Source organism: Corvus hawaiiensis, chromosome 13 (assembly GCF_020740725.1).
Source record: "Corvus hawaiiensis isolate bCorHaw1 chromosome 13, bCorHaw1.pri.cur, whole genome shotgun sequence".
Lineage (NCBI taxonomy): Eukaryota > Metazoa > Chordata > Aves > Passeriformes > Corvidae > Corvus > Corvus hawaiiensis.
The window spans coordinates 387,702-401,365 of record NC_063225.1 but is presented as its reverse complement, the minus strand read 5'-3'; the positions used below and the strand labels follow the sequence as shown (position 1 = coordinate 401,365).

The 13,664-nt window shown below is 36.4% G+C and overlaps 1 protein-coding gene across 1 annotated transcript in view; it reads left to right on the top strand.

Annotated features, from left to right (window-relative positions):
• LOC125332508 (protein unc-13 homolog A-like) overlaps nucleotides 1-13,664 on the top strand; it is a 47,565-nt gene that overhangs the window by 20,315 nt on the left and 13,586 nt on the right. Inside the window, exon 7 of the mRNA XM_048317436.1 lies at nucleotides 6,556-6,622. Coding sequence (XP_048173393.1) covers nucleotides 6,556-6,622 — 67 coding nt within the window. The remainder of the gene's footprint in view (nucleotides 1-6,555; nucleotides 6,623-13,664) is intronic.

The window sequence follows — 13,664 nt, the reverse complement described above, 5'->3', positions numbered from 1 at the left end:
AGAAGAAAAAAAAAAAAAAGTTTTAATGATATAGGATTGAAATAGGTGAGAAACTGGGGACTAACAAATAGCTGCATAGTGGCAAACCCAGGCAAAAAATCTGGAGAAATTCGTAAAGTTTCCCTAAGTGTCAGATAGACATTGTTTGCTTTCTGGGAACAATCCAAGATGACACTTTGACAGATTAAAGATTGATTAAAAGCTGCAACTTCACTGGACAGCAGAACAATGTCTTGATAATGTCTTATTCACATCACCATGTGTTTCCTCGTGTCACCTGCCTCCTGCCATAGCCTTTGGTCTTGTCAATCAGCTTCTGTCCTAATTGCATGTTCTTTTGTTCAGATAAACATCTTGCAGTTTGGAAATAATTAGTGTAGCTACTGCAGCACTGAGGAGATAATGTATCTTGTGGGGGTTTCTCAGGTAGCAATATTGCCTTGTAATATCTTTATATCCATCAGAAAAGCTTGGAAGTTACTTTGTAAAAAGTTGATTTACTGTCTTGGCAGACCTTAAAAAAATAGAACCTTTCTTCAAAGCTGCTGTTCCATGGCAGCGTAGGGGGAAATACCAGCTATTACTTACTGGCACTGTATTAAGTATACGAGATTAATATCACAAGCTGTGGTTTTGGTAGATCTGAATGGCAGTTTACAATCCAGTTCATAGCTCTGAGTGGTAAGAATTGCAATTTCAGTAGTTTAGGTATGGATTACTGTATATCTCTGTTTGCACACCCTTTAGCACCTGCAGTTGTGGTGGTTCTCTAGAACAATATAATTAAATAAATTCCTCCAGCATAATGAAAACAAGATGCCACCCAATCTTGCAAACCAAACCTTTCAAGAAAGGGACATATTAACGTTTCAGAATAATAGTTCATCAAATAACAGGAAAATCACACAATGTTGAATCCAAAATGCCTGTACATATTTTGAAGTCTAAACTTTTCAAGTGGCCTAAATACAGAAGTTTAAGTAGTTACTATATCTTTTTCCCAGTACTCATTCTCAGCTACACAGAAGAGTTTGCTATTTCTCTGTGATGGAAAAAAAAAAAAAAAAAAAAAGAGGGTCATATTTTAAGTCAGAACACTAAAATAACGTCACTGAAAAGCAACTGTTAAAAGCAAGCCATGATTTTCTGAATCAGCTTTAACAGAGACAGCAACATCCCATAAATAAGTCACACTGTGATCAGACTTTAGACTCATCTGAGAGTGAAAAGACACAAGGGAGAGGAAGGCACTTTCCTTGCACCAAACAGTTAATTGTGCCCAGGAAGGGGAGTGGTGGTCAGGTGCAGTAATTGATGGGTTATCTTTAGCAGCTCTGCAGACTTTGCTCAGGGGTATTTCTAAAAGCAAGCAGGGGCAGATCTCTTTCTTCAGGAAGACATGGAGATCAACATCAATGTGAATTATGCCAGTGAAAATCTTGTGAAGAACTGGAGGAAAATTTTGAAAAAAATATTAGCTCTGTTATGAGGATAAATTAATGCCTTCAAACTTTATTAATTTGCTCTATAGGTGGGCTATAAGACTCAAGTTCTTATTGATTAGGTAAGTAACCTGCAAAAGAGTGCTGAAGGAAAAGCTGAACTTAACTATGGCAGATATGTAAGCATATTTTAGTTTCTGTTCATGCATTGCTAAATTTTTGAATCTGAATGGCTAGAAAACAGATGTTATTGCTGTACTATGTGTTTTAGGCACTTACGGTGATCTCAAAGAAATCAGAAACTTATTTCATTACTGTAGTAATGTTGCTCTCAAAATACAGACTGATGGAATTTAGTACGTTGTCCCAGAGAAACTGGGAACTTGAAATTTTAGTCTTAAAATCCACCAAGAACTCAGAACTGTAAACTATTTGAAGTGAAAGCCAGCAGTAATATAAACATATGATTGAAGATGCTAATATAGATACTGCAACTTACTATTTTAGACAATAAGAAAGTAAATGGAAAAGAAAAACTTATACTCAGATTTAAAACTAAAATTTTACTGTAGGGATGAGTAGCTGGGTGCTGACGTATAAGTAAGTTTTGTTCCCTGCTCTGATGTTTGAAAACTAAATTTTCAAGAGTAACTTGAACATCTCTAAAAGGGAACCTGTGTAGGGGTATAGATTTAGTGCTACCAGAAAAGTATCTTTGAGGAAAGTCTACCTTCTTCTGACACTAACACACAAAAATATCTGTGTGAGGCAGTTGCATAATGCTAAATTTTATTAATCCATGCAAAGCTTTAAAAAAGTAAGTCTCACTGTATAGTTAACTGTGGAAAGTCTGGATCACTTAATTTTCCTTTGCAATTTTACCACATCATTAATTTCCTTTATAGCTAAGATGGACAAGTACTGTCTATAGTTCTTAGTGTTTTACTAAACTGCTACTTATTGTACAGCTTTTTAATATTATAATGATTCTTTTGTCTGTACTGTGTAATTGAGGCCTATGAAAAAATTGAAATTGAATTATAGCTTTATAGTCCAATAATCCTTGATGGGATACCATTTCTATAGTTCCATATCTCAGTATTTTCCAGTAAGAATCGTGTTTCTTTCTACCAAGTGCATGAGTTGGCTTGAAAGCTAGTGGTGTAAAGCACCTTGTTTTCAGATGAAAACTATTTCAGTACCATCAGCTAATCACTGGTGCTGTAACAAGGACAGGTTTTTGTAGCCCAGGTGCATCTAATCTTGCTAATGCTGCTTTGGCCTGGCATGCAAGACTCTGGTAGCAACTGCACCAACAGAGATACTCCAAAAGAACTTGTGCTGCTGCAGTCCACATGAGTAACAAGTGTGTAAATCCTCACAAAAAAGTTTGAGATATGTTAAAGCTTACTTCCAATGCATGTTAAATTGTGCATGTTTCAAAAGTTACAGCCCTGGAAGTGAGACACTTCAAAGTACCATTCTTGGTATTCTGAACAACAGAGAAGCTGTTATTAATCTTTCTTTATTCTTTTCTATCCCCCTCCTGAAATATAAAAGAATGCAGAATAAAACTCTAACATTTTCATCAGCCTTATCCCATATTTGTGCAAGAATGAGCACTACTGGAATATTCTGAAAAGCACATTTAAAGGGAAAAAAAAAACAAACAGTTTTGTGGTAGTGTACTATCCAAGTATGTCTGCTTGATATGTCCATTGGAGATTGATTTAAGCACATGATGTTAGTTTCAGCCTGACTGTGCCAGTGGGGAGTGGAAATTGCCAAATAAAAAATGTGGTAATAGATTGTAATTATTTCAATTTTTCTTCCACAGTTTGTTTCCAGTTACATTCAAAGCTGACAAAATTGACATTAGTGATGAACACTTACAAACGAATGCAGATGTTCAGGATTGCCTATTACAAACAAATAAGCATTCAGGAGATGTCATTTTTTGTCTGTATGTGACCACACTCCAACTGCTATATAATTAACTGCATTACAATGAAGTTTGTAGTGAGATTAATTTTACAGGCGGTGCCATGAAAATGCAAATCATCATTGCAATGCTAGAGCAATTTTAATGTATTTGGCCAGCAAAATTAAGAGGGAAAACACCTATTAAATAAAAGCATCCATGTAGCTTTTGTTTTCTATTAAGAATCCTTAGCTTTTGATAAACCAGATTGAAAAGCCCTTGTGTTTATCCAGCCTATGCATTCCTTTGCACATCTCCTCTGTTGGTAAATAACTGCAACAAGATTGAATATTTTGATCCTTCTGGCTAAGAGATGTGAAAGCCTGCTGAGTTTGATGCATGGTACATCAAAACTTTTACCTGGGCTGCTTGTTGAGCTCACTAGATCTGAATATTCCTGCACTTCTCCTGAGGTGTCTCTTGCAGTTTTTCCCCTGTTGTTGTTCTTGTGGTCTGCACTGCATCAGAGGCCACAGCTGGGTATTATGTTGTAGAGGTTGAGGTAAACAGAATTGCCCAATCAAAATTTATAAAGAAATAACATTTATTATGCGACCAAAATATCGGTCTCAAAGGTCACGATAGAGAAAAGCAGCTCCGAGCCCAGGGTCGGAGCTGGGTGAACACGCATAGATCTGATCTGTATCGCACCAGACCTCCCAAGTTCACGGATGCTGCTTCGGCTGGTCCCTTCTTATACAGTTTTTGGGCAGAGTCCGAATTATTTCTATTCTTCTCGTAATTTCAGCATATTCATGAAGTTTTCTTGTCCCGGAGTTGGGCTGCACAAAGCCTTTCCTGGGTCTGATAAATTGTCCATCCCGGGTGATGAGTGGGCCATCTCTGCTGATGGAAGGGCCATTTCTGGGGATGGATGAGCCATCTCTGATGATGGATGGGCCATCTCTGGTTCCTGGAACAGTTATTTTTAGTTCCCGGAATGTCCTATTCCTTATCAGATGCGATGTAGATATCAGAAGGTGGTGATCAAGTCGTTATGGTGCAAATGTGCCGGTGATAAGATCCAACCCCACCTAGGTGGAATCTTCACTTATTGTGAGAGAACTTCTTTTAGTGTTGTGAAATTTTTCTCTCAGCCAGGCTGGTGGAGGGATTTTGAAACTCTCTCCATGGTCTGATTACATTCCAGTTTTATACATAATATAGCACGAATTACATACTTTATTTGTAACAGGGTGGTGAAATCCAGATGAGTTTCAGGCACTCATAAGGCATTTGTCATTTGTTTTCAAAATCTTGGTTGTTCAACCACTGGCAATGCTCTTCTAATTATCAGATATGATTCCCTTATTTTCTGGCTTAATGCTTGTGTGAAGTTCCCTAATCTGCTGTTGTTTATATTTCAAAAAATTATAGTAATGCATTTGCTCTGCACATATTTTCCTTGTGCACAGTTCGGTTAGCAGGACTGATCGTTCCCAGCAGTATCTGGTGGTCTTTGTTACCCAGATTTCCTGTAAATCACATGTCATCAGAGGCTTTGTTCAGTGTTGATAAAGTGTTTTCTGCCAGGTAGCTGATTAGTTTTACTAGATCTGAATAGAAAATTAACAACCATTTGTCCAAACAGGACCCATCACTGTGTCAGCACGAAGTGGACAGGTAGAAAGCAGCTCCTTGCTGTGTCTGTCTCTGCCGAGTTTCTAAGTGGCATAAGAAGTGTATTCAGCTGCCGTGTCTGACTGCTCTGCTCAGCAGCCTGATCACACATTGGTGACTTCCTAAAAGTGCTGCAAACCAGTTAAACCAGTTTTTGTCTCCCTCTGTACATTATGCCTCAAAACTTAAGAATACTCTTTTCCCTACTTTGAGTTAAGGCAGAGAAAGCTGCTTCTCTCTTGCCTCTGAATCAACACTGACAACCCAGTCTCCATCTGACCTTGAAGTTAATTACCCTGATAATTCCTAAGGTTAATTATTACCCAGTATTTCCAGTCTAGGTAACAACTGCAGGATGAGGTGGACCAATTACTAGTATCACTTGGTTGATTTACCTTAAAACAAAAAAGCAGTTGTGAACAGAAAAAAGGTTGAACTTGCAAACATGCAGCCTCAGAGATGAGGGCAGGGGAAGACAAGCCTCTTCGTACTTAGTTTGCATCATGTGCACTCAGCTGTGCATATCAGACGGAACATTTTTCTCCTCAAATAAAAGAGCAAAGAGTTCCAAAAGTCCAAGATAATTAAATAGTAATGTGTAGACCAAGGGATGGCACTGAAGCATAGTATAAATACGCTGCAAAAACTTCACTTAGTAAACAGGCTTCTACTGTCCTCTGTAAATTACATGTGTAGAATTTTACTGCATTTTTGTTTTGCAACTTAACTGATATTGTACAAGGCAGTGTCTTTTGAATTAATTAGAATCTTGCAAGTGTGGTGGAGTCTACACTAATTATTTTAACCTGTGCTTAACAGCCGTGAATGGAATTAGCATTTTTCAGTTTAAACCAACATTCTTCACAGGTGTGGTGAGGTAGCTGAATGATGAGCCCTAATTATAACTGGCCTGTGCAAGTGTGCAACTTCTGTGTGAGGGCAACCAAATATGCAACAGATTGTATTTCAAAGATTGGTTGGAGTAAATGTTAGTTTTTGTTTGGTGGTACTTTTTTGAGGGGAAGGGAGTATTGTTTTTATGTAATGTGGCTTCTCAGTTGCTCCTTTAGTGCAGTTGGCAAAGACTTGGTGGCAGTGTCTCTGCCTCACAAGGATATGCCTTTACACTAAACAAGAGGAAATTCAAAGGTTTCCTTTTTTTTCCCTTCCTTGGTGGTTTGGATTTTGTTGTTATTTTCTGCCTCTCCTCTTGCCATTTGATGTTAAAGACTTTGTAATCCTGGTTTATGAGTGACTATAACTGGGAAATGTATTCCTTTGCTAATGTTCTTTTATACCTTGATATTAAGAGGAACAGGGATTGTGTCTTTTCAAGCCAGTAAACTCTTAGCTTTAACAGAACCTCCTGTAATCCAAAGGTGATACTGTGAGTTAGTGATGGATCTATCTGACTTTAATCCACTTGTCCATAGATTTATCAGTTTTCTTTTAATTTTTTAATTTTCATACTTTTCTGTTCTGAGTACTTTTTTCCCCTCTCCTTTTCTCCAGGAGAAATACAAACGAAGGTAATGGAGGTAATTTTGCAAAAGCAAGATGGGCCAGGGCTATTCAGAAGGTAAGAACTACTCTTAAATCTACTAATGTGTCACTGTAATTTAAAAGATTTTATCAGTGTCAAGGAGAATTTAGTATAAGAATTCTAGTTCATGTAAGCAGGACCTGAGGATGTGACTGCCAAGTTTCTGATAGTTGAGACAGTTCCTTCCATTGGTTCTTAAATCTATGTGGTTCCCTCACCTCAGGATTTTTTTATTCTGAAACAGAAAGAGGATGAGATTGTGAGACTTTCTTTAGATGAGGAGTGCTTGTAGTTTGGCCATCTTACAGGTGTTTCATATTAATCCAGGTACCATAACATCAGAAATCTTTTTCTAAATAATTTTTGATACTGAGGAAAATCAGTACTTCGTTAATATTTCATAAAAATCGTTTTAAAAACATTTTTTCCTAGGAAAAAAATTTTGTAAATTCTACTGATGATACCACTTCCTCAACATGGATTTTTTTCATTAGATGTAATAATTAAGGGAAATTAATATGATTACTTGGTACCATTATTGACCACATAAACAGACCAAGTATTTGCTTTCTCACTGTTTCTGTTAAACTGTGTAAATCACTATCTCACATCAGTTCAGATTTCAGATATCATTAGCTTTTGCCAACTCTTCCAGCCTTGGCTGTAGTGCAAAACTATTGTTTATAACTTCTGATAAACACAGCAGTTATGTCTTTAGTGTGTACAGTGACCTATGAGAAACTGAAGAGTCACAAATTTCCTGTTTCATTTGTATGTAGGCCTTTTGGAAATACTGCTTGTTCTCAGGTAGTGTGCTGTAAAATATGCCTTCTGTGCTTTTAGGGTACAGGCAAACTTGTTCAGTGTAAATATGAGTCAAACCCCATCTAAAATGCACCTTCATCAGCTCATTTTGAACTTTTTGCCTACTTTTTGTTTCCTGGTTTTTTCCTGCTCTTTTGGAGACCAAGTCCTATTTCTTTTTTTTTTTGAAGTCTTTTGTCTTTATGATAATTCATAGACTGTGCCTGTGGGGTGGGAATCTGTTTATACTGAGGTGTTGTGGGAATGTGCTTTCAGTTTCTGCGTCTAATTCTGTCACTGGTTTGATCTTTTGCTTTTTTCTGCTGAATGTTAGCTCGCTGAAGCAGGCAGGCTGGATGAATCCTGGTCTCCCATCAAACACAATGGTCATACAAGTCAAATAGTCCAGTTTTGTCTTGCAGACAGAGATTGCAATAGCCTTAAGATAACTTCTTCTGTCAGCTGTTATCCTTCAGTGCTTAATTGCCTAGTCAGTGGGATAAACTTATTTCTGAGTTTAAAACCAAATAACTAATGCCATACAGTCAGCAGCTTTGACTTGATGAATCGGCTGAATTTCATTCAGATGTTAAAAAGTATTTTAATAAAGCAATATTAGAATTGCACTTCTTCCCACTGCGGTTCTTCAAAGTAATTTTGAGGTCAGGAATTAGAAGATGGTTAAGTAAGCAAGTTAATATGCATGAGCTGGAATCTTGGGCTGTCACTGTGCCATTAAGTTGTTTTTTGTAGCAAAGTAGTCAAAATATCTTGGTGCGCTGAAATAAGAGCAGATTGCTCAGCAGTTAATCTGGTGTCAGTTTGGGGCTGAAGGATGGTGGCAAAGTTATTTGTAAGACTTTTAAGAATTTGAAGGTCAGGTAGATGGGAGATGTAAGCACATACCTCAAGTGAAATTCTTTTTGAAGAGGAATATTTCTATAAATATTTAAAAGGGTCATTTAAGTCTTGAGTTACTATTTCATTTTATTTCATTATAAATTAATTTTAATAGGGTTTTCCTTTTGATAAAGTTGTTGTCCCTGAAATACAGTTATGTCTTTAGTCCTTTATGCTTCAGTCTCTTACATTGTGGGTTGCCTTGGTCTTTTTGCTTTGTCTTTTCTTTCTGAAGATAAACTGATTTTCAGAAACAGTACATTGGTATTATCTCATCATTGATTTAGCACAATTGATGTGACATTAAGTGCCATTTGTTTGCCTAGAAACTCTGAGAGGCTTGAAGGATGAATCTCTGCCAATGCCTGATCAAAATAAACTTTACACTTGCAAATATTATTGGGGCTAAAAAAGGCCATCAATGAAAACCCTATGCAGCACAATAAGATCAGATGACTAAACAATCCTGTATTTTGTGGAAGATATAATATTCACAGAGCCTCATAATGGAGGCAAGCAAACAGATAAATTAAGTAGTTTTCCACAGAAAGCAATCTCTATATGTAGGTAACTCCTGTAAGATACTACCACGTGGAGGGAACTATCTCTGTCTATAAGGAGCTGGAAAAATAAATAACAACCTTTAGCAACTATGACGAATATTTTTAGGCATCAAAGCAGGCTTAGGTAAGGAATCAATCCCTGGAAGCCTTTAAGAACAGAGGAGTAACAATTTTGGGATTGTTTTTTTTTTTTTCCAACTATTCTTGGAGGTTTAGGGAAGTGGGTTTAGCTTGGAATGGGGGTAGGGGGAGTGTAGGTTGATGGCCTTCAGATATTTCCTCACAGGTGAAACAAACATGAATTCTTACTGTAATAGAAAATATATTGGTGGCTTAGGTTTCAGTAATAATATTTGGAATGTATGCTTTTAATGATAATCTATGGAAATACAAAATTGAATTAGGCTGTTCTGATCAAATATGAGATGACAGCCCAGTGGTTCACCAGAGGCATTGTAGCTGATGAATATTTACTCAAACATTGACTAGATAGGAAAAGTTCCAAATTGTTTTGGAGAATGTTTCTTTCTAGATAATAAATTGCCTTGGTGCATATTTGAAATAGTAACAGTTAAACCTACTTGCAATTATATGAGATTGAACAGAGCTAAGACAAAAGCTTTAGGGAAATCCTTCTCCTCTTTGAGAGGGGAGAGGAATTAAGAATTCGAAGTAAAACTTATCATCAGCAATTAATAGCTTTTAAAAAGACAATGCAAAACTAGATAGGGTCCTCTGATCTGATTTAAACCAAAAATCTAAACCACAATTATTTTAAAAAAATCCAGTGTCTGGTTTTTAGTTTCGTGTTTACTGTACTCTAGGAACAGTAAACAGTGAGGGGTTTTTTTGTTTGCCTTAATTGTCTAACAGCTTTGAAATAAGTGCTGTGAAGTACTGACAATAATTATGAAAAGATGCACTTAGAGAGGTTTTTCTTTTAACTCAGTGTCAGCCATGAGTACAATCAAATGGATTTTCCCCTCTCCCCCTCGTACCCCACATGTATATGTCACTTTGATTATATCTTTAGCTACTAATCCTTAGTGAGGTAGAGACTGTTTTGCTGCTGAAATATATTTGAATAAATAAATGTCACCTCTCTGAGACAGATATGCTTTTTCTCAAATACAAAGCCTAGTAATTAATTCCTAAGGCTAACATTAAGCAGGACACTACTCATGTAAGTTACCCTTTGAATCATTCCACAACTGTATTTATTGACAATAGTGAGTGTTGGAGACAAAAAACCAGTGATATAGTGGCACTATATTGACTGGTTTCATAATCTGGAGATCAACCGTGAGAGTGGCACAGATCTGCCTTGGTAAATCTTCCCAACATGCCTTATTCCTAGCTTGGAAAAATGAGCATAGCACAGTCACAGATCACTACTTATGCAATTAATTAAAAATATTGGTGTGTTCCAATATTAAAAAAATATCATGTAGAATTAAATATTCATTGTGGATTGTTGTAATGCTGTTCTTTGTGATTTGTGGTGAATTACATGATGGCTGCAGTGGTGATTCTCAGTATGAGAACACTCACTAGTAGAGAAGTTATCAGCAGCTTAGTTTTGTCAGCTCTATTGATTTACTGTCTTATTCAGAAACAAAACTTGATAAACTAATACTAAAGCAGCTATTACACAATGACAGCAGTGGGTATTTAGGCCTAGGAAAGCAGAAATCATTCTTTGTTTATGAGCCATGGGGCTATGACATTAATGCCAAACTTCCCTTTAAAAAATTTCAATAGGCTCAAAGAAATTATATTTAAAAAAACCCCCACGATCTTTTAGTTGAAGAATTTTTTAACCTTGTATTCAAAGTAATGCAAGTGTGTCTTGAAGTGGAAACAAGTATTTCCTTTTCATAAAGTATCAATAATAGATATTTTGCATCCTGATTCAGTTAAAAAGTAACTATTATGTTCAACTGGCAATCAGCATTTTGATTGGGTGAAATGACTGTCAGCAAAGAGACTGCTTTTTTTAGTTTTGTGACTTTATTTGAAATATTATATATTATAACAGAAAGTGACAAACTGACAGTTTGAAAACAGAAATTAAGTGCACTTTCTTTTCAATTAAATGAGTTCAGTATTAGTGCAAATTTGCCAAGCTGCAGATATTTTGACAATTATTTGAATGTTAATTGGTGCATGAGGAAGCTCAAAATATACCTGATGAGTTAAAGGAATTTCTGGAATGTCTTTGCTTTATAAATCATACTTTTTAGTACATACAGTATGTGAAGAAAATTGCTGATTAGTTATGTCGAGCAGTCCTACTTCTATAATACAAATAATTTTGACTATCTTGTGTCTGAACTCTGAGTTTACATGAGGAAGGTAGAAAGGTCAGTGTGGGGTGATTGGACCAACAGTCCTAAGATCACTTCATAGTTGCCTTTAAGTCTTTCAAAAAGTGTTGTTTAGGAAATTTGCTTTGAGAAAAGGAGATACACTGATAAAGGCAGAAGTTGAGGAATGTGTTACACATCAATTCTGAACAAATCGCTTTTGTTTCTTCTATTTTCTATCATATCAGGTAAACTTTTTTTTTCCTTCTGGAGTGACTTCCTCTGAGAGATTCTCAGGGAGAAAATGTTTTGAAATATGATATAATTATGAAGAAAATAAAATGGAGATGTCTTTTTATCTGAATAGAGTTAGCGTTAACTTACTTGAAGACTTATTTTAACTTAGATCTTCCTATGGTATTGTGAGTTTAGATATTCTGTGATTTACTCCCTGCCCTCCCTGCCTTAAATCAATATGAAAGTTGAAAATGGCTTTCTTCAGTAATTGAAGGTATTAAGTGTTATAGACCCGGGGAGAAATGTTTATGAGCTGCTGTATCATTATTTGGGGATTCTGTTAGGCAAGGTCAGAAAAAGAATTATCACTTTGTTTTTCTCTTCAAAAAGTGAGATATTATTATTCACAATAGAGGATAAGAAATCGAAGCTTTTGCTTTTGACCATTATTATAGAAAATCAACAAACAGGAATGTGACGTGCTCTCTTCCACAATTAAACTTCAGCTCTCTCCTTTGCTTCAGAGTACAAAAGGAGACCATTGTAAAGGTTTTTTCTCTTCCTGCTGTTTCAAGTAACCATGTTACAGCATTTTGCAGGTTGCTTGTGGACTGATGTTAAATGATTTATTACTGGTTTCATTGGTAACCTGTGGCTAATTCAATGAGTTATAGAATTATACAGCTCCTGGTGCATATTTGCAATTGAGTTATAGAGTGCTTTGTGAGCATTTGAGGCAATGCTTAAAAAAAGTGCTTCAGAAGACTGAAACTCAACAGAGTTCTCATCAGAGAAAGTTTACAAGTGATAATGGATGTTTCATGTAAACCAGGAAAAATAAGCCAGTTAGTATGAATCTGCTGGGCTGTTCTTTATGGGCACCATTCTGTGGAGGAAAAAGCTGCCTTTTGGAATATAGTGAAGATAAATAGGATTGTGAAGGCAAGAATCCATTACATTAGAGAGAATTGGGGTTGTTAGTTATAAGGATTGGCAGAGAACCTCTCACAATGCAAGAAAGGGAAAGAAGTCCTAGCATGAGGAGAAAGAAATGCTGGGATAACCAGCAAATCATTTCAGTGGGAGCTCTAGGATAGGAGAAAGAACTGAGAGCAGCTGAGAATGGAGCACTGATGAACTCAGAATCCTAGCACAAAGAATGACAGGCCATACACTGAAAAGCTAAGAAATTATATTGATGGAATCTAAGCAGTAACTAGAGGGAGAAGGCCTACGAGGGAAAAAAGATCCAGGAGAGTGAATTACCTTGCTTCCAGATTTATTATAGAAGATGTAACTTCACAATTGTTGCCATCATTCATTTTCTCGAATCTTTGCAGCATCTGCCTTAGAGATGCTCCTCCATCACTATGCATCTTTCTTGTGATCTACCCTCTTTTCCTATTTTCAGTTTAGCAGGGTTGAATGTTTTAATTCACTACCAAATAATTTTTTTTCAAGTTTGTGGTGTGCACTTTTTGTAAATCTTCCTGTGATGCTGCCACTCTTGACAAACCTTGAGATGGCTCTTAATTAGCACCTTAAGTAGCACTGTTAAGTATATACTTGAATTTAAGTATATGACTGAGGGTTGTATTGATTTGAGATGCTGTAACTCTTCCACTCTGACACTTCTGTTTCAATGAGCTTTACCCTGTTGTGGTTTAACCCTAGCCAGCAACTAAACCCCACAAAGCTGCTCATTTGTTCTCCCGCAGTGGGATGGGGCAGAGTCAGAGGGTAAGAGTGAGAAAACGTGAGGGTTGAGATAAAGGCACCCTAAAACCAGTTCCCCACATGGAAAGTGCCAACTGAGTCAGATTCTTAATTTTAAAAATGTTTTAGCAAGGATTCTACTTTCCTAGAAAAAAAACTAAAACAGTTTCTAGAATGAACATATTCCTAGAAAATAACAATGAACAAAATAGTCGTAAGGAAAGAATACAATGGGGGATTCAATTTCCGATGTAACATACATTGTTCTTAAGTTACTGCTTCAAATACATAACATTTCTTTAGGTGCTTGATAAATCTGAATGGGGAGAAAGCTTCCTTTTCCCTCCTGGGTAAAAAAAAAAAAATTAGAAAAAAATAATAAAAAAAAAAAATTGGCCTGTCTTCATTTCTTCTTCAGTTATTGTAAACTTATGCCCCTGTAATTGCTTTTTTACTGTGATCCCATCTTATGATCCCTTCTGAAATCAGGACCAAATTTGGATTAAATTGCAGCTGGCAAGAACCAATTATGTTTTTACATTGGTTGCCTAT